Source organism: Amphiprion ocellaris, chromosome 10, assembly GCF_022539595.1.
Source record: "Amphiprion ocellaris isolate individual 3 ecotype Okinawa chromosome 10, ASM2253959v1, whole genome shotgun sequence".
Lineage (NCBI taxonomy): Eukaryota > Metazoa > Chordata > Actinopteri > Pomacentridae > Amphiprion > Amphiprion ocellaris.
This window is the reverse complement of record NC_072775.1, coordinates 9,459,289-9,478,336: the sequence shown is the minus strand read 5'-3', so window position 1 is coordinate 9,478,336 and position 19,048 is coordinate 9,459,289. Positions and strand designations below refer to the sequence as shown.

At 38.6% G+C, this 19,048-nt stretch overlaps 2 protein-coding genes across 4 annotated transcripts; one reads left to right on the top strand and one right to left on the bottom strand.

Moving 5' to 3' along the window:
• Positions 1 to 54: 54 nt before the first annotated feature.
• c8a (complement component 8, alpha polypeptide) lies at positions 55 to 6,040 on the bottom strand. The gene is made up of 11 exons (XM_023297252.3): positions 5,839 to 6,040; positions 5,597 to 5,705; positions 4,494 to 4,641; positions 4,223 to 4,370; positions 3,688 to 3,877; positions 3,410 to 3,592; positions 2,599 to 2,839; positions 2,374 to 2,505; positions 2,044 to 2,201; positions 1,699 to 1,924; positions 55 to 338 (listed from the first exon to the last, which is right to left on the bottom strand). The coding sequence occupies exons 1-11, from the start codon at positions 5,946 to 5,948 to the stop codon at positions 187 to 189; spliced, it is 1,797 nt and encodes a 598-aa protein (XP_023153020.2). The 5' UTR covers positions 5,949 to 6,040; the 3' UTR covers positions 55 to 186.
• Positions 6,041 to 7,501: 1,461 nt separating this feature from the next.
• On the top strand, positions 7,502 to 18,627 carry si:ch211-188c16.1 (uncharacterized protein LOC562677 homolog). 3 transcript variants are annotated; one of them, XM_023297330.3, is made up of 19 exons: positions 7,502 to 7,689; positions 9,371 to 10,304; positions 10,441 to 10,626; positions 10,830 to 11,370; positions 11,461 to 11,576; positions 11,662 to 11,687; positions 11,819 to 11,853; positions 11,976 to 12,026; positions 12,121 to 12,253; positions 12,517 to 12,676; positions 12,894 to 13,017; positions 13,128 to 13,159; positions 14,493 to 14,556; positions 14,746 to 14,780; positions 15,062 to 15,125; positions 17,488 to 17,586; positions 17,684 to 17,697; positions 17,986 to 18,019; positions 18,178 to 18,627. In XM_023297330.3, exons 1-19 carry the CDS (start codon positions 7,681 to 7,683, stop codon positions 18,242 to 18,244), a joined length of 2,724 nt encoding a protein of 907 aa, XP_023153098.2. In that variant the 5' UTR covers positions 7,502 to 7,680; the 3' UTR covers positions 18,245 to 18,627. The 3 variants fall into 3 exon arrangements, with proteins under 3 accessions (XP_023153098.2, XP_023153097.2, XP_023153113.2); XM_023297329.3 differs by having other exon boundaries at positions 14,743 to 14,780; XM_023297345.3 differs by lacking the exon at positions 11,461 to 11,576 and having other exon boundaries at positions 10,830 to 10,958; positions 14,743 to 14,780.
• The last annotated feature ends 421 nt before the right edge of the window (positions 18,628 to 19,048 follow it).

Genomic DNA, 19,048 nt, shown 5'->3' with positions numbered 1-19,048 from the left:
CATGGTATGAATGACACTCGTGTCCTTATAAAAAACAGACACATACACAAAGTCTGTACAGCACACATTTATTGCCACTTTTGATACACAGTGTAATTTCATTTTTGAGGCCTTTAATGCTTTGAAAAGATGCCTAGAAGGACAGCTTTGCGTATTTTTACCCTGAAACCTGAGACAAGCTTCTCTTCAACAGCGACGAGCCTGAGAAGTGGAGCCCAGGCAGTTTGCTCCACCTCCATCAGGTGGAGGATTATTACAGACTCGTGTCCGAGTCTTCCTTCCTGATGTGCAGGATGACCAAGACCCCCAGCAGGACCATGACCCATCTGTCCTGGTATCTGTTGAGGAAAATTAAAGTGGTTATATGCCAGTTTCAACCAAAGGATTTGGATTTGCCAAGGGGAAATGTTTGCACTTTATGCCATCACATCTAGACAGTGAGTCAAGTGCCCAAAGCATAATTTTGTACTTTAACTGCACAACATTTGGGTGATGGCCGCCTTTATTGGTTTTTCAACAGAACAAAGTGGTGCAAAAACTTGCGACAATACATTTGCACACATCTTACAGGTTATACAAATCAGTAACAGGGACTAGTGTCTTTAATGAGTATTCTGAATTGTTTCTCTTCAGGATGTGAACTGCTAATTCACATATATTTTAGCTGAAGATATGGCTCAAGTGATGACAGTATGAGTCTGTATTTAAGTCTGCTCATCACTTTTGGACCAAACAGGAATATCTAAACCGTTTTATGAATTGCCGTGAAATCTGATCTTTGAAATTTAGGGTTTTCTGGGAATGTACCCTACTCGTTGTCGTGATCTCCTTCTGTTGTAGCTCAGCCATGAATTATCATTTTAGACTAATGTGTCTTAACATTTTTTTTACGGATTGCCATGATATTTGATACAGATACTCAAGATCCAGAAAGGAAATTTTCTTCTTTTTTTTTCATCATCACCATCGTCAGGCAAAAATTTTGATTTGATTTGGTGCTAAGCTAATTCTTTCCTGTCAGCCAGATGCAGATGCTGGTTTTTGGTGATTCTAAATTGGCTGCAGGTGGAGTAAACGTATTCACGGTTGTTTGTCTCTTTGTTATGTGACTCACCAGATAAACACTGTGGGTATAAGTCTGTTATTGGATTTCTACTCTCCTTCCACTGCCTACATGCTGCTGTTTTCTCAATCCACTTCACTATGTGAAACAACAACCTCCAGCAGCAACCAGCTACACTGGGAATTTGAAGTTTTGATGAAGTTTTAGACCGTGCTGTGAGGCCAATGTTTTATTTATTTATTTTTTTTGGTGAATGGCGGGTTCCTGCATGCAAATTTTCCACTAAAACAATTTCCTCATAACTCTTTTGAGGAGCTGTGATTTCTTAGCACTGCCCAAGATAACTGTGAATGCTTTAAAGAAATACAAACAAGCCTTGGAGCTATAAATTAATGAGGTGCAACCAGACCATTCTACACTGACCTGCATCAGCACTAAAGAATGGTCTGGCTATAAAAGACTCTGAGGATTGCCAGATGGTTGTGGAGAAAAAAATAAAAGCATATATTAAACAAAATAACTCCTATGGACTCCTTCATTTTTGGAGATTTTGTGCCACAGACTAGCACAGAGATGGATTTACACTAATACCATATTTTATTTATTTCTGCTTTCACCTACGATGAAACTCTCACCTCTCCTGAGCGTCTCTTCACAGGCGTCTCCCTGGTATCCTGACTTACAGATGCAGTTACAGGAGGTTCCTGAGAGGATGGGGATCCCGTTGTGCCTGCAGGGGGCACAGCGACAGGGGTTGAACTGCTGCAGATGCTCGTCCAAGGCCCTCTGCAAGTTGTTTATTCTCGCACCTACATGGTCAGCAGCTGTGCTGAGGCGCACAAGCTCATAAATCGGCATGGTCTGGGTCACAGCAGAGCAAGGACAGAGAGAGAGAGATAGAATGACTTAGTGAGAATTGCACTAAAACTTCTGTCTGGTTTTGTTTTGTTTAAGAACATGTTATCCTTCCACTAAGTTACCTCATGTTCAATGACTGTTGGGTTGTATTTGAGAGATGCTCCCCATTTTTTGTAAGTGTCAGGGTTCCTGATAGCCAACAGACCAGTGCTGCTGTCTGTGATTCCTCCCTTTACCAGAGTGACAATGTCCTCAATCACAGCTGAACTTGAGTGTTTACCTACATTTCAAGGACAAAAATTAAACTTGTTTTACTTTATATAAATGGGTTAGTTGAACAGAAGTGATACATAGCTACAAATAAACTGGATCATGCAAATATATAGCTTATAAAATAAATATTAGAGGTATCTCGAGTAAGGTTACCAACCAACAGATTTTTGATTTCTCACCTTGACTGAATTGTCCCTCTTTCCCACATAAGTTCCCTTTCAGCTTCAGATCTACTGTTGCATAATTTTCAAATGGATAGCTAAAACCAATAGAGGCACCGATGCATCTACCAGCTTGTTCACCCTCCATCTCTGGAACAGTCAGGAAAGAGAATAAAATAGTTTACCTTACATTACATTTCTTATTAGATTACACTGATTCACAGTCTGGAAAGCCAACAGTACTTGATTCTGCCATCGACGTTTTGTTGACGACCACAACATATTCCAGGGTTCCCCCCATGGTTCCTTCTGTGACATAGTGGGTGCCGAATGTGTTGAAGAACTGGGAGTACATCCCAAAGTCATATTGTTCTGGGAGCTCCATGAGTGAAATGTAGAAATCTTCATGAAGCATCAGCTTATTGGTTCTCATCTTGAAGTGAGCAGTTTGTACTTTGGACTGAAGTCTAATGAAGCCGAGGTCCTGAGGACAAAAGATAAGATTTTATACTTTTTCAGAAGACTAAACCGTGTTTAAAGAAGTTTACAGTCATGTATGTGGTTGCTTTCTTGCTAATCTTTACTCGCTAAATATGAAGCTAGAGCTACACAGCTGTGAGCTTAAACTTTTTTCATTGTAAAGTCTGAAAACACAGACTATGTTAAAGGTGGCTGTAGTTTCCAGGTCTAAAAAGTGAAGCCATTAAAGTGACATAAACAGGTATTCTTTCTATAAACCAGCAGGGTCGACTCCTGTGGTTGTAAAAGCAAGTCAGATTATATCGAATTCGATGAGAAAATGGCCCTACTTCTAACTTGATTTGTTACCTCAGCAAACATTTTCTAAATAAGTTCATAGTCTCAGTTGTTAGTTTTAAGTCTCCTCCAATACAGCATAATGTTCACTTTGTAAATATCGGTCCCATTTAGAGTAAAACATACATGACAGGATATATTACAGGGTGTGGCTGTAAATATGCTGTATATATTTTAAAGGAAGAACACTTGCACTTATTGTGTAAAATGTCTTGACCGCTGGGTCAGACAGTCATACCTGACTTTTATGTTGTGTTAAGTTCCTGAGAAACTCTGATTCTCTGCTGCCACTCAGTCCAACTTCCAAGTAAGCGATCCCAAGCGAGACTCCACCATTGGAGGAGGACATAGTTTTCCTTGCTGTCAGCAGGTCAGTCAAATCTTCATAATACTCATGAGAGCCCTCTGATGTAGCTTGAGCCTGAAACAAGTTGAACTTCGTTTTAAAATGTCTGTCTTCAAACCTTCTACTTTTTTAAGTGAAAAAAGAAACAATGAATCAGAACAATACCTTACCACAAAATGGTAAGTGTGGTAGTTGTAAGGTTTCCGGTAGTTTTTCTCGTCTTCATTGTAGTGCAGGTTCTCACAGAACGCATCATAAATGAACTTCCTCCATTCACCGTTGTAGACGTATTCACACTGTCCTCCAAAGTACTTTGGGTCAAGTACGTGATCAACAAAATCTCCACTCAAGATGTTGAAGCTATGAGAAAGCAAAATAATTCAAATCAATCATTACATTCAGTCAAGCTAAAGAAATAATGATATGATAGGAAAAATATATGTATTCTGTATTATTCAAAACACTTTGCAAGGGGAAAAAAATTCTGCCAAAATTATTGTTGAGTGACATCTTTCCATGGCTTTTAATACAGAAATACGTCATAGCTGAAGAGTTGTCTGTTGTGACTCTATTGTGTATCTTGTACTCTCTTTTGTGGATGCTTTGTATAATGTGTGGACTCAATGCATAGCTGTGCATCGCCTTTAGAGCAGTTAAAATTTGGAAAATGAATAATAAAAGCAGTAATCACTGTGCAGTATTTACCCCTGAGTGCCACGTTCAGCACCAGGGATTGGCATGAAAGTGGAACATTTGTCTTCTCTCCGGTTGAAATCCTGACATTCATCTTCATCAGAAAAATCATCACAGTCCGGTTCTCCATTACAGCGAAGGGACTGGCTGATACAGCGCCCTGGAAAAAATGCACCAAAATGGATGCTCACACTCATATGCTGCATTCATGCACACGCCAACAGATGAATCACCTTCACTTTAAAGAGAATATGTCGTCTGAGTGGTTGTGAATGAGGCTTGCCTGTTTCTTTGCAGGTGAAACTCTCTCCACAGTAATCGGGCTCCAGACACGGTGTGGTGGATGTTGGACATGCCAGCCTCTCCCACAGTCCCTCGATGCACTCTGTCCCACCAAACTGTGATGGTTTCTCTAGGCTTCGGAAACGGAACTGAGACAGAGCTTAAGTCCATCAGTTTGCCCATTACCTTATACCATTATTTAAATATACTTTAATGTAAAAACACACTAAAAGTAGGCCACATAATAGTGTATTACTGCTCCAATTAACCCTCGTGTTGTCCTGCGGGCCAAAATTGACCCGGTTTAAAGTTTGAAAATGTGGGAAAAAAATATATTTTCACAGTGAAACTTTTGATGTCCACATTTTCAACATTTTTGGGAAATCTTTGAAAATTTTTTGGTAGAAAAAAAGAAATGTTAAAAATGTTTCTTAAGAACATTCACAAAAAAAATCTAAACCAAACTTTGCTGGATTTTGGTTGATTTTTATGTGAATGTTCTTAAAGAAAATATTAGAAGTTTGACTGATATATATGTAATCACTTTAGATATTATTAGGATTTTTAAAAAGATTTTTACTCATTTTTTGAAAATATTTACAAGAATTTTCTTGCCAAATTTGGGAGATTTTTTTTTTAAATAAAACTTTTAAGGAATTATTGGAATTTTGTTCCTGAAGGTTTTGCAAATTTTCAGAAATTTGGGGAATTTTTTTGCTGAATTTTTTTGATTTCTTTCAGACAAGGAAACAATATTTCTTGGTGCCCGTAAATGAGGACAACGGGTTAAACACAACTGAACTCAATGAATTTTCTTATTCCTTATACATGTCATATGTGTTACAACTGTCAAAGATCCTCAATGAGTTGTGCATTCTGGAGTGAACAGACATAAACATCAGGAGCATAGAAATACAGCCAATTCCCACTTTTATTGAACCTGGAGCGCAGATTTAGGGATCAATTGTAACCTATTGATTATCTCATTCACACTGCAGTGATTTAAGCTACTTCCCCAATCAATCCATTCTGAACATTGTAATCATAATTTTCAGGAACATCTTAAAATGACTGATTTATATGATTTAATGAAAAAAAAATCACCTTTTTGTCTGTGCAGGAGTTACACTGCGTCCAAGTTGACCAGCTCCCCAGCATGCAGTTGATTGGTATCGGTCTGCTCACAGCTCTGGCCCTCCTCATCGCAGCCCCACTGGCCCACAAAATATCATTATCATCCCAGTTCCACCTCTACTTCCCACAGTGCATGGCAATGTATATTAAATCTAAGCTATCAAGATGTTATCAAGTGAATGTAATAGGTAGCGAAGCGAGGAATACTCCACCTGTTATCAGCAGTTGTCCGTGGCTCCCTGGACGCATCCACATTGGTGCTAAAACTGATAAACAGATGCAGTGTGCATAAACCCAGGAGGACGTAATTTAATATCCCCATACTGGAAAATAAGTACCTGGTCCTAAATACTCAAATGCCACATCACAAAACAACTGTTGTAATTCTGAGGGGACTTCTACCGCTGCAGGGTGCTGAGCAAACATAGTGAATGATTGATCAAGAGCAAACAAATGATCTTGCAACAGCTGGGAAAGTTTTAATCATTTAAATAATCTATAAACCCGGTTTCTCATCTTTAAACAGTCCAATCCAGGTTGAACATGCCATCCCCATATACGCAAACACTGACGGTGACAAAAATACCAAAAAGACACACATTTGAGTACCTATAGTATCTGCAATGTGATGACTCTCAAAATGTTTCAATTCCTGTATTTTGGTGAATTTCAGTGCACTAATTTGTGACTTCTCTGAGCTAATTTATTGTGGAAATGTCTTTTATTTAGGGATTTTTAAAAGGAAAACACAAAATTAGGACACTAGGTCTATAAAACTATATTTAATATAACACAATAAGGCTGTCAGGCATTCTTTGTTGCATTAAAATATCTATACTCCTATGGATCAAATTTTCTCATTTCATATGATCCATGCTGAGTAAACATACATGTTGGCATAATTTACTCTTCTGTCCCTTTTAGTATCTTTTGTTTGGAAAGTAATTTCTTTAAATGTGCATGTGGCACCTATTTATGTCAATTATAAATTAATTAATTTTATCCCGCTGTACCCAAAATCTACTGGTTGGTTTAAAAAGAATGTTTATGTGTTTGAAAGCATAAACATGATGTCATTCATCAGAGCCATAAAACATAAAAACAAGAATAATAATCAGATTTTCAACTTTCTAACAGTTCTTAAATCTTTGATGGAGTTGTATCAGGAAAAAACTAACAAAAATAAGCCTAATATTTTAGCAATATCCCCTCTTTCAAAATGTCTCATTCAAAAAATCACCATAAATAAACTGTTTGCAATGAATCAATGCTGTAAAAAATAATCAATTATTTGCTGAGCGCTGCAACTGAGAAGGTATAGAGACTTTTTGGTTAAATTGCAGGCTGTACTTGAAAGATAAAATAAATGTGGCATGGCTCAAAAACACTATACAGAGGAGAAAACTGTCTGAAAGTTGTTGGATGATACATTCAGCATGGTGAAATACGAGTCAGTCAGCTAGTTTGTGAGAGGTGTAAAAATGTAAATCAGTTTAATCAAATAGGCTGCCTATAGCATGTGAAGCTTTCCCCCTCCAGTATTATGACCATCTGTGGGCACTTGGAAAAAGTTGTATACGTTGCTTTCATTTTTATAGTGATTGGAAACCAAGTAATCAAAAACCTTGAATTAGCTATTTGATTTTTATGAAGCAAAACAAATTATATTACAATATGGGGTTCAGAGGGTAATTAAATTTAAAAGCTCTTGGACTTTAATAGATCAACTTTGTTTCAGCTTTTCTCCTCCTGTCGCAAACTTTTTGCAAATTAAGAACATACTCTACACATCCGCAAACATGGAAGAGCTGTCGACGCCTCTGATTCGCCGACAAAATAAACGTGACCGCGCACGTAGGTAACGCGCAGCACGCAGGTGCGTCACACAGCGGCGCTTTCAAATTGTTTGTATTAGCATCTCCGTGATTAGCATAAACCTGTCGGAGGATTTATCATGGTGAATTTATCAAAGGAGCAGCATTGAACAGCATTGAAGTTTAAGTTTATCTTTGCAAATGTTCAGGCGTGAAAAGTGATGAACAAAACGAGCTACAATGGAAGAGGTAATGAATTTTCTGGACAACTTTAATTAGCTAAAGTACTGTAGTATGAAGCTAAATTTAGCCGTTTGTCAATGCCCTGTGCTAGCCAAGACACTCTAATACTAACACTTTCTAATACACTGCTTTTTACTTGTTCTGTGTTATAAAAGTATATGACTTAATTGTCCCATTTGACAGCTCTATATGGTACTAATAACTGAAGTTTTTTGTAGTGCACACACTTTTCATCTTTTTTTTGTCACGATTTCTGCCATCATTCAGCAGTTTTATATTGGTTTTGAGGACTGAAAATTACATTCGTTATGATTTATCTGCTGAGCGGTTTCTTAATCAAGCCGTTCGGTTTGTGCAAAACCTGAACTATGAAAAATGCCAATCGCAATTTCCAGGCGGACTCCATCTGTCCACTTTGGTCCAACCAAGAGTCTAAATTCTAAAAATATTCAGATTACAGCCATTAGAAGACAAATCAAACCAGCAAATATTCACATTTAAAAAAACAAACAAACAAAAACGCTCTTTTGTATTAAAAAGTCAGGATCAGAAATACTTTATTGATCCATGGAGGAGAAATTTCTTTAAAAAAAAAAAAAAAAACAAAAAAAACACTGACATTCTAATGTTTTGTCCTTCTGTGATGGATGTTTCTGAAAGGAAAAATACAGGAATATCACCAGGTTACTTAAATAACAAATTGAAAAGAATTTGTCTTTTGAGAAAGATTGGGGTGATTCTGTGGGCTAAATGTATCTGTCTTGGAGATTAAAATTATATTTTAAAAAATAGCGATAAAAGCCATTTGGATACTTTCACAGATGGTGTTGCACTGTCAAAGACATCCAAAATAGTTTTTTGTTTTGGTTAACTTTCAGATCTGGCTTTGCAGTCATCATACAAAGCTTTGTGGTGCCGATTTAAATGGTCAAACAAACTTGTTATATTGCCTTCTTTAGTGGCAACAACTGCGAGACACTGCTGACACAGTAGCTGTTCCAAAAGACCAGAGTTCCTTTCTCTAGCTGAAATATTTCCATACAACACATTCCATTTCTTTTTGCTAGCAAATCTTAATTTTCAGTGTTTCTCTCCTGTTAATCACCCATTTTACTGCAGCCTGCATGTCAACAAACTCCATGTCTTGTAAATAAAGTAAGAAACAAATCTCTGTGTATCCACAAACACTTAAATCAAAGTAAATTATGTTCTATCAGACAGACTTCTTTTGTAGTCATGGAAAATGAGAACGATGTAATTTTTCTCTTTGTGTCAAGCATCACTAAAAACAAAAGAAAACAGCTGTCACATGATGTGTTTGAGGTGATTTTCCGTAGTTCATGTTGCACTTCTTGCGATGTGTCTGTGGCAGATGTGCACATTGTGCTGTCAATGTCAAAACAACATGTTGTGCAGACCTATTTGAAGAGGTAAAAACGGCCATTTTATTAGAAAGGAAGCAGGAATCTTCAAAAAAAAATTCAAAGTCTTAGTGCTCAAAATTAAAACTTTTTGCATATCTAGATTCCATGGAGTAAGTAAGATTAACATTTAAAGCATTTTGGAAAACCCTTAAATTAAGTTGTCATTCTTGAGTTTTGGATCCCTAAATTAAGCGCTTCAGTTAAATTGTCCGTCAAAGTAATGGCAATATCTGAATTGATTATTAATTGTTCTTTTGTTTCAGGAAGGAGCAATAAACTTCAAAGCACTGAGGGCTAAATTTCAGGAAGAGGCCCTCCTGGCTCAGTCCCAAATCAGTCGGCCAGCTGTTGCTGAAAAACCTAAACACATTCCGCCACCTGGAGGTCACTGCAGCTCTGTGGTTAGCAGTATTAATATTGCTGTAGAGAACAAGACACCAGTGGTTCCCCGTGTCATCTTCAGAGATGGTCTACGGGCATCTGGAGGCAAGCGACCAATTTCCTTCCCACCACAACCTCTGCAGACCTCTGTGTCATCCCAGCTTACTAATGGAGACAACACAGCCAGGCAGTCACTCAAAGACCGATCCATGCCTCTGGTGCTTCCTGTACTGCCTGTAAAAGATCAGAAGACAGAAGTACCAGCCAAAAAGGAGCACAAACTGGAATCAGAGCAAGGGAAAGAAGTCTTGCCACAAACTAAAATCAAGAAAAAGGGGTTGCTGCTTCCTTTCAAGTCAACCAAAACATCAAAGGTCAGTGCAGAAAATGGAGAGGAGCCAACATACGCTGATTTGACCAACAGACCTTGTAGTGCCCCTGGTGAGTTGCCCTCAGTGGAAAAACAAACCACAGAAGATGAGGTTTCTCCATACAGTGACCAATCGGCCGCTGAGCACCCTTTCTCCAGCCCAGATATCCCAGTCACCCCTCCTTCTGCAGACACGAGTGGTGACTCTGACAATAAAATTATGAGCACTTTGGAGAGGGCCAAGAAGAAGTTCTCACGCCAACAGATGCTGATCTCTGCCAAACCCAAGAGTTTGCGCTCCCCTGACTACACCTCCAGAGACAAGACCTTCCCCTCCCCACCAAAAAACATTGACAGTGAGCTGCCCATACCCCCACCAGTGTGTCTTCCTCACCTGGCTTGTATTTCAGCCCGGCCTTTCTTCAAAGCCAACAGCTCTGCACACAGTAAGTGAATGTTTGCAACATTTTCTGTCCTCATCAAAGTCCTCTATTCTGTCATGCTTTGTGTGTATAATTGTAAGTATTCATGATTATTTAGATGAGGATTGCTAAGGCACTTGTAAAATTGTTTTCCCCCAAGAGCCAGCATTGGGTAAGCAGCTTCTCAGAGATAAAAATGAACATTCATTAGCGAAGACTGTTGAACCGCCGTTTGTTCCACTAAAGAAACATCTACCTGACCTGAGGACATTGGGGTCAATGCCAGCAAAGCCCCCCAAACCTCCATTAGTGGATCTCAGCCGTTACCGTGCTCTCACAGTCCGTGGTATGTCAACATGCAGTAGTTTTCGTTTCTTTGCCACTTCCCTAGCTTTGCTTTATTTCAGTTTTTTGCATATCCTCTTTTGTGGCTACAGTTATTTTGCTTAGGCATCAGTGACTGTGCTTTAGCCTCACTGCAGTTTACATTATACAATTTGTGGTGAGGCTGAACATCTGTTCAAATGTTACATTTCTTTCCTTTTATAGAGGTGTCACCGGGTCTGAGCCAAGCACCAACTGAAGAGCCAGCATCTGAGCACCCAGTCATCTCCAACCCTCTTCTAGACGCCCCAGAGTTTCCAGAGTTCGAGAATTCAGAGATGGAAACAGCAGGGGGTGAGGCTGTTGATATTGCCTCGCTAGAAGTGGAGGCTTTAGACTTAGTCAGCACTGAGATTCACACAGCAGTCGACTTTGAGGTCACCGCCGGCGAGGGTCCACCTGACTTGTCAGCGTGTAATCCTGCCAAGGCTAGTGTAAGCTCTATCATCCAAGATCTGAACATTGGCAGTCAAAACATAACACCCCTCGATCCAGCCAGCTTCCCTGAACCAATAAACCTGCCAGAGTTCCCAGAGCCTGCTGTACCAGAGCAGTGGTCCCACAGCAAAGAGATGCTTGTAGATTCTTTTTCTAACTCTCATTCTGATGAGACTGATCTGGGAGCTGCTGAGTGTCAGTCTGTCCCAGAGGAAAGAGAGCTTAGTAAGCAAGCTGCGTCCAATGATGGGATTCAGACACATCCAAGGTGAGCTTTGTAGTAGCTGCAATCGTTTTGTACAGCTTTTCATTTAACACTGTACATATTTCAGTATATACATACCTTTCTCCCTTCTAGTGCATATCAAGACAACAGTTACTATGAAACGTATGACAATGTGTATGAGGATGTTGAAAATATCAACAAATTCATTATGAACCAGAACTCAAGTAAACAAAAAGGCAACCTAAAGAGTAAGAGTGTTCAATTAACACATTTTATTCTGAATATAAAATCCCTTGCGGACATTTATTCTCTTCACTTAATGATTTCTTGCAGATCCATATGCTGACAACCACCCTACGGTAACTCATTTTATAATCTAATTGACTATATAATCACCTCAGAGAGTAATAGGAGAATGAATGTGCAATGAATAAGTAATGAGCTTTGATAATCATCTGCATTAAATTAAAAACCATGTGCTTATTTCAAGGAGGAGCAGCAGAACAAATGGGTGCGGAATCCGTGGTATGTTGAGGTTTTTTCTTTTCTTTTCTTCACACAAGACCTGTGTTCTTTCATTGACATTGATTTTTGCCAGATGGAAGGCAGCCATTGATTTTTCTCTTACTGTGATAATCAAACTGCAGGGGCAATGTGTCAGGAGAACATGCTCATTCGGCCCACAATCACATCCACAGGTACTGTCTGACATGTCACCCATCTCACTGATGGGGTGATTAGCAATGAGATGTTGTTTTCACAAGCACGATCAACAGTTTGATTTGTTTTCAGTAAGGTACCTCAAAGCCCCAACGCTGTTGACCATAAAGAACAGAGGAAAAGGGAGAAGCAGCGACTGGAGAAGGAGAAAAAGGAGCAAAAGGAAAGAGAGAAGAAGGAAAATGAAATGAAAAAGAAATTCAAAGTAAGGGGAATCATTTCTTCAATCTGGTAGAGCTGCTTTTTCTCTAGTCTGGTTTTTTAAGGCCTGTATTAGTCAGTCACTGAGTCATCGATTGACTCATTTGAAAATTAGTTTGCAAAGGCTAATTCTGACATTGAGTTAACTATCAGTGATGCTCCGTAAAAAGCAGCAAGCTACTCAAAGCTGTAATTTATGGTAATTCCTGTCATTTGGATTATACACACTATGTTTCGTAGCTTTTTGTGAGAGATTTGTCTCCGCAGGTGACTGGAGAAGAGGAGCCTATGTACCATGCCAAGGTTATGGTGGCAAGTAAAGTCCGCAAGAATGACCTGCCTGTGAAGAGCGGGGACACGGTCAGCATCATTCGAACCACCAACTGCCCCAAAGGCAAATGGTTGGCTCGAGATGCCAACCACAAATGTGAGTTTGGTCGTATTGATTAGATGTAGACTTACAGAAGCATGTGCTAATTCCATCTGGATTTTGGACTTGGAGAAAAACATCCCTTGACATGGAAGTAACAGGCATTCCTAGGAGGAGTGTTAAGCCTTTTTTTAGTCTTCTGTTTTCACATTTACACGTCGGTGTCAGTAGCTTCACAGTGTTCTCGGTAACTGCTCTCCCCTGGCTGTTGCAGACGGTTATATTTCAGTGATGAACGTGGAGCTAAATATTAAGGAGATGCTGGAACTTGGCAAGAAGGCTCAAGCAGCTGGACGAGGAAGCAGCGCGGATGCAGATACCATCAGCATCGGGAGCAGGTACTGAGTGGCAGATAAAATCCTTTAGCTTCTCAATTACAAACTGATTTGCATCCACTCCACCCCCCGCAGTGTGCATCATGATTAGTTTTTCATATTTTGTTTTGCAGATCCTCAAATCATCCTGTTCTAACAAGCAGTTGTAAGTAGCCTCTGCACAAAAACATTAAACTCTGTTGTCAAAGTTTTATTATTAGAGTGACTGGAGACTAGTTGGTTCTCAAAAAGCACAAAATGAAGTGCTTCATATAGAGCAGGAGTATCAAACTCATTTTAGTTCAGGGGCAACATTCAGCCCAATTTGATCTCAGGTGGGTCGGACCAGGAAAATCACACCATAATAACCTATAAATAACCACAGCTCTAAATTTTTCCTTTGTTTTAGTGCAAAAAAGTACATTCTGAAAATATTCACATTGAAGGAATTATCTTTTTACAAAACCTTATGAACAGCCTGAAATTTCTTAGAAAAATAAGTTCAATTTCAACAACATTATGCCTCAATTTATCATTTACACATTACAACTTACAGATCAGTGTTTCTACAAAGGCAGAAAACATTTAGTCACAGGAAATGAATGATGTTGTATTCTACTTTATGATCAAAACGACAAAAATCAGACAAAAAAACCCCAACAAAAACAAGACAAAATATTACAAAAATGAGACACAAAATGACAAAAAAAATGAGACAAACAACAGGAAACAAAACAAAAGAAACACAAAAATTAGACAAAAAAGTTACAAATCGACAAAAAAATGGAGAGACGACAAAAAAGGACAAAAGTGAGAAACAAAACCACAAAAAAGTAGACAACACGAGAGAAAAAAACACAAAATGACACAAATGATACACAAAACGACAACTAAAGCAAAACACAAAATGACAAAAATAAGACAAAGAACACAAATGAGATAAAAAAAACGCAAAACGACAAAAACTTGAGACAATCGACAAAAATCTGACAAAACCCAACAAAAACAAGATAAAATATAAAAATGAGACACAAAATAACAAAGGAACAATGAGCAGTGTAGTATTTTTACTTTATGACCAAAACAACTTGTCATGGTCTAGAAATGATTTTACATATCTGGTTTTACAAATTTACAATTTGCAGTTAATGTCTTCTCTGTCATTTTTACACTTTACAAAGTCGTCCCGCAGGCCACATTGGACCCTCTGGAAAGCCGGTTTTGGCCCACGGGCCGCATGTTTGACACCCCTGATACAGAATTTGGACTTGCTGACTGACAGAGTGCATTTGCACAGAGTTTGGAAACCAGCCCAAAGAATGTCACATGAGCAACACTTGGCCCGAATAACTTCAGTCATCATCTGCTTTACATTTATGTGTTATTTTATGATTGAAAAGGAATTCCATTTAAGCTGAAGGTTTTGGCTGCTGCTCTGCCAAACATCTATCATCATCATGCATACTGGGCCTTCATCACGATAATTTGTTTTTGTACAGTCACAGATGACAGCGAGGAGTGGGCCTGTGAAGATGAGACCCTCTCACCATCCAATGAGAGCCAGTAAGATGTTTTAATCTCCTTTACTGCGACTCAAAGCTGCTTTTGGAAAGGAGTCATTTCTAAGTAGAACGACAGTAACTGTTGACCACATTAGAGTACATTTAAGTAATTCCCTCTGAGAGATGAAATTGAATTTATGCAGCACACATTGGATATAATTCATTTGTTTCTCTTCATTCTGTACAGTAGCTTTCCTCAGCAGACTGCCTCAGCGCCTGAGATGTGTGAGTACCTTTTTTTTATATTCAGTCCTTTTGAAGTGAAAACAAGAGAACAGAACATGCTCCCTCCTCATCCCCTCCAGCCTTCTGGTTTAAAGGGAAATGCAGACTGTGCCTGTGGTTGTTTAATGTAATGCAGTGACATATGGTACACTGTAGCATGGCTTTGAAGTGCACTTTTTACCATACAGTTTCCTTACTCCTTCCCTGTTGAGCCTGACTGTCTTTACATAATAAACCCCATCCCTCACCGGCTTCTGTCCTTCATGTGTTCGCTTTCACAGCATGTGCTCGTGTTGATGCCCAGCACACGCTGAGTGATGCCAACCTGGAAGACCTACACACACAGTAAGTTTCAAACACACAGGTGTCAAAGCAGATACTTTGGCCCGCCGCCTTTTCCAACCCATATGTACATAAATATTGCTGCAAATTTCCTTAAGAAGTGGGTTTATGTGATCTGTGTGAATTCTTGTACATTTCTTGGGGTGTTTACTCATCTAAGACCACTTTAATGTGAGCAAAGTATTGAATAAGACAATCTTAAAGATAGGAGAGAAGATAACGCAAAAAAAAAAGTTAATGGGGTAAAGCTGTTTTATAGAAATGTGAATTTTAGGGTTTCTGGAGTCCTCTACTGTATGATAATAGGAGAGATCAAAAACCACAGTTAATTCACTGGAGGAAAAAACTAAAATCACTTGTGTCTTTCTTCATTTATTATCAATCAGCCTCGAATAGACGAATCACCAGACAAAGGCAGCAGCTATCTAGTTGTTTCCATTTTTTGTTAATTTGCAGCTGATCCTCTTGATTAGTTATTTTTGTGAAAAACTCCAATTATTATAACTGAAGTGAGGTATTTGAAGTGAGCGATTGTCAGGAACAGTCTGATCCCAAAGACTTGACATATAAAAGGAATGGAGAAAGCAACAAATCAGTAAAATTGAGGCACTGAAAACAGCAGATATTTGCCTTTTTTGCTGAAACAATCCATTAATAATGAAAATAGCTGATGTTTAACTTTGTCTAACTGACTAATCAGCCAAAAATGTCAAAAAGCTTCAAGTCAGCTGCTTCTAAGTCAGTGTTACTAAATCTGACTGACAGCAAATACGGTGTAGTCAGATGTTTGAACTTAAGAAGCCTAAAATATTCAAGTTTTAGGTCTGAGGTGGATATACTGGTATATATTGCCTAATTGAAACTATTCCATCATCTAGATGATACACTTGCATTTAATGACCATAATTAGGTTTGCAAAGGGATGCTGGACTGGAAATTGTGACTCCATTTAAGTTTCCAGTTTTGCATGGTATGCTGTATGTTTAGGTGAGGCCAAAACCTTAAATTACGAACTTTTCTCCACAATTTTTTTGAATGACATTACATCAAACAGATGTCTTCACCTGTATGAGCAGAATAAAAAAATAATAACATTCCAGTTACAGATGTCTGACTTTGGAGCAGAACATAAGTTTCAAAGTTTCAGTCTACACAGTATGGAGAGATGAGGACTTTAATTTTTGGAATTTCCAGTTCTCAGATATGTGTGGGAGGGAAAAACAGAGAGTATTGAAGTGTTCATCTGCACTTTTCTGAGGTATGTTGTCATGTAGCTGTCAGGGAAGATACTACATTTTCTGCACAACAGAACCAAATCTTTATGGTTGTGTTCATTCTTGTTTCCATCGACATAGCGAACAAACAAGGCTGCATAGTTGAAAATTTGGATGTTTAATTTTTTGCAGCTTTCAGTTTGAATTTATAGAAGAGAAAAAATATGAGAGGAACAATATATGTACTAATATTGATTCAACATGTTCAACCTGCAGTGACGCCTGCTTATGATGAATGCCTTACTGCTGAGTACCTTCTTTTTTTAAGACTGTTTCTTTCACTTAATGGTGATTTTCTTGTTTATCTGGAGCATCAGAAACTTTTCGTCACTGCTTCCTGAGTCTTTTCACCTTAGACTCCCCCATACTCCTTGTTGCGCTGTCTACATCGCCATGGCTGTGTCCCTTTTCTGTCATTGTTGGTTGACGTAAAACACATGAGCAGAGACGGCACATTTAAAAGTCAGATCCACTGTGAGATACAGAGAGATTTATTGATGGGCTTAAGCAGCATTGTGTGAACTTATAGGGCAGGGACTTCAGTTCAATGGATGTTCTTTTATATGTGCTCTAGCTTTAAGGGAAAATAATACGAGCATTGCAGCATGAATAAAATACCATATATGTCTGGAAGTTTGATTGTTGAAAAGTGTATTATTTGGAGATGGAAAATATGATGGAATCCACACAAAGTTAAATGACAACAAACAGCCCCAAATTAGTTTTATTCGCTGAGTGAAACAATAAACTATCAAAAATCATCAACACTTCTCCAAGTTGTTAAATAGTACATGCTGTTCGACTCTCTTCTGCACTGTGTTGGTCTTTGTCTTCTTGTTGGGGCATGTAAAGAGTTTATAAAATAAAAAGACAACATGCAATCTAATGCAACAAAATTACAGCCTCAAGAATTAATTTGCACCTGAACCAGCAGCTCTTGGACACAAATACTGATCCTCATTAGCCCCATAGTGGAGGTATTTACGTATTTTAGACTTACTGCGTTTCATCAGATGATTGCACCAGTGTTTTCGACTTCCTGCTGGTGAATCATGAATTTAGCTGTTAGTAATGTTGTCTTTACCCATCAGGACCAGACATGAAGCACTGCAGAAACTGGCCATCTTTTTTCAACACAGCAAAGATGAATTTGGCAACGTCTCTGATAATGGAGCAGCCACACCTACAAAGTACAATATTTTCTTTACTTTTTCCAAAGTTACTGCATTGTGGACCACTGGTTTTGATATTTTCTTTTTAATTTTGTCTTTTCTGTCCTGTTTAAAGTGCTGAACCACCGGGTAAGTTTACAGACTTTTTGTTTTGTTTTGCTTTTTCCATGGCTCCACTGTTGTCACCACTTCTGTCTCCCTCACTGATAACGGTAAAGCTAAAAGGAGAGTACTCACAAATCGCTTTGAGGACACTGCAGTCTAAACACTGGTTGGAGACTTGACTATGATGGAAAGTAACTTGCAAGGAACATTTATCTACTTCGAGGACCCTTGGAGACATGTCGGTGATGGATATTTTGCAGAGATGTCAGTTCAAAGTTAACGTGACATTTGTATCTGCTTGTCTTTATCTAGACTTCTTGTGCGTGGTTGAGGAGCCTCCGTATCCGTAAGTGTTGACAGTTTCCTTCTAATCAGCAAGTGAAGCTTCGCTGTTTGATCTGTATTTGTGTTAGCACGACTCCTTCCTTAAAGAAGCGCACACACAGTACTTAACATTCTGCATCCTCCTCATAAAGTGATGTCCCACTGTGTTTCGTATGACAGTGAACAAGAAGTTGACTTCACAGAGCTGGAGCTGCTTCCTCCTCCACCGCTCTACGCCGACACCTGATTGCAACATGAGCTGAAGCAGGGAACATTCCTATAAAACATTTGGGCCGGAAAACACTTCAGAGCTCTGGAGCCATGTGTTTAAAACTGTTTCTGACCCTCTGGCTAGGAGGAAAGAAACTTCTATGAATGCTGATGTAATTGTACTATAACTTTGATTTCAACTTTTACTTTGTTGGTTCATTTTCATGTTTTCTACACTTTTTTTGTCTCTCAGATCACTGTGAAAAGAGTAGATGGTGCACAAGTTTAACCATTGCACTTTGTCTTAAGAGCAGTAACATTAATCACCTGTTCATTTGTGTTTGCACAAAATGTTCTGTACGTAGGGATTTTTTGTTTCTTTGTTACATTTAATAAATGTTTGACCCTGATTTAAGCTTTTATGGCTTTTTTCTGGCTTTTTTTTTCCACATATTTCACGATTGTATTAAGATCCTTTACTTAAGTAAAAGTACCAAAAGAGAGTATTAGCAGTAAATGTAGTGAAAGTATTAAAGGAAAACTACTGGTTTGGTCCCACCGAATGATATCTTAATGTATATGACATGACATTATTAGTAAAGCATCAGAATTTCAGCAGCATGTTCCTGTTCTAACTGGAGGTGAAGCTATTTTGAACTACTTTACAGTTTTGCATACAGGGACAGCAGATACATCTGAGAGGTTGTTAGATAACTCATGGGAGAGAAATCTGTCTTCAATTTGTCACTTTTTTTCCTCTAATCTTGGATTTTTTTTGGTGAGATGTTGGATAACATTTGAAATCCTCCATGTGAAAAGTTGAGGGAAAAATTAGTTTTTG

Bases quoted from the DNA above. Each gene is read 5' to 3' on its own strand.
- c8a (XM_023297252.3), bottom strand. From the start codon at position 5,948: ATGGGGATATTAAATTACGTCCTCCTGGGTTTATGCACACTGCATCTG. The intron at 3,878-4,222 runs GTAAATACTGCA...GCTTTCTCATAG, and splicing joins GCTGAACGTGGCACTCAGGG to CTTCAACATCTTGAGTGGAG. The intron at 3,593-3,687 runs GTAAGGTATTGT...AACTTGTTTCAG, and splicing joins ACCACACTTACCATTTTGTG to GCTCAAGCTACATCAGAGGG.
- si:ch211-188c16.1 (XM_023297329.3), top strand. The intron at 11,371-11,460 runs GTGAGCTTTGTA...TCTCCCTTCTAG, and splicing joins GGGATTCAGACACATCCAAG to TGCATATCAAGACAACAGTT. The intron at 15,126-17,487 runs GTAAGTTTCAAA...TTTACCCATCAG, and splicing joins CTGGAAGACCTACACACACA to GACCAGACATGAAGCACTGC.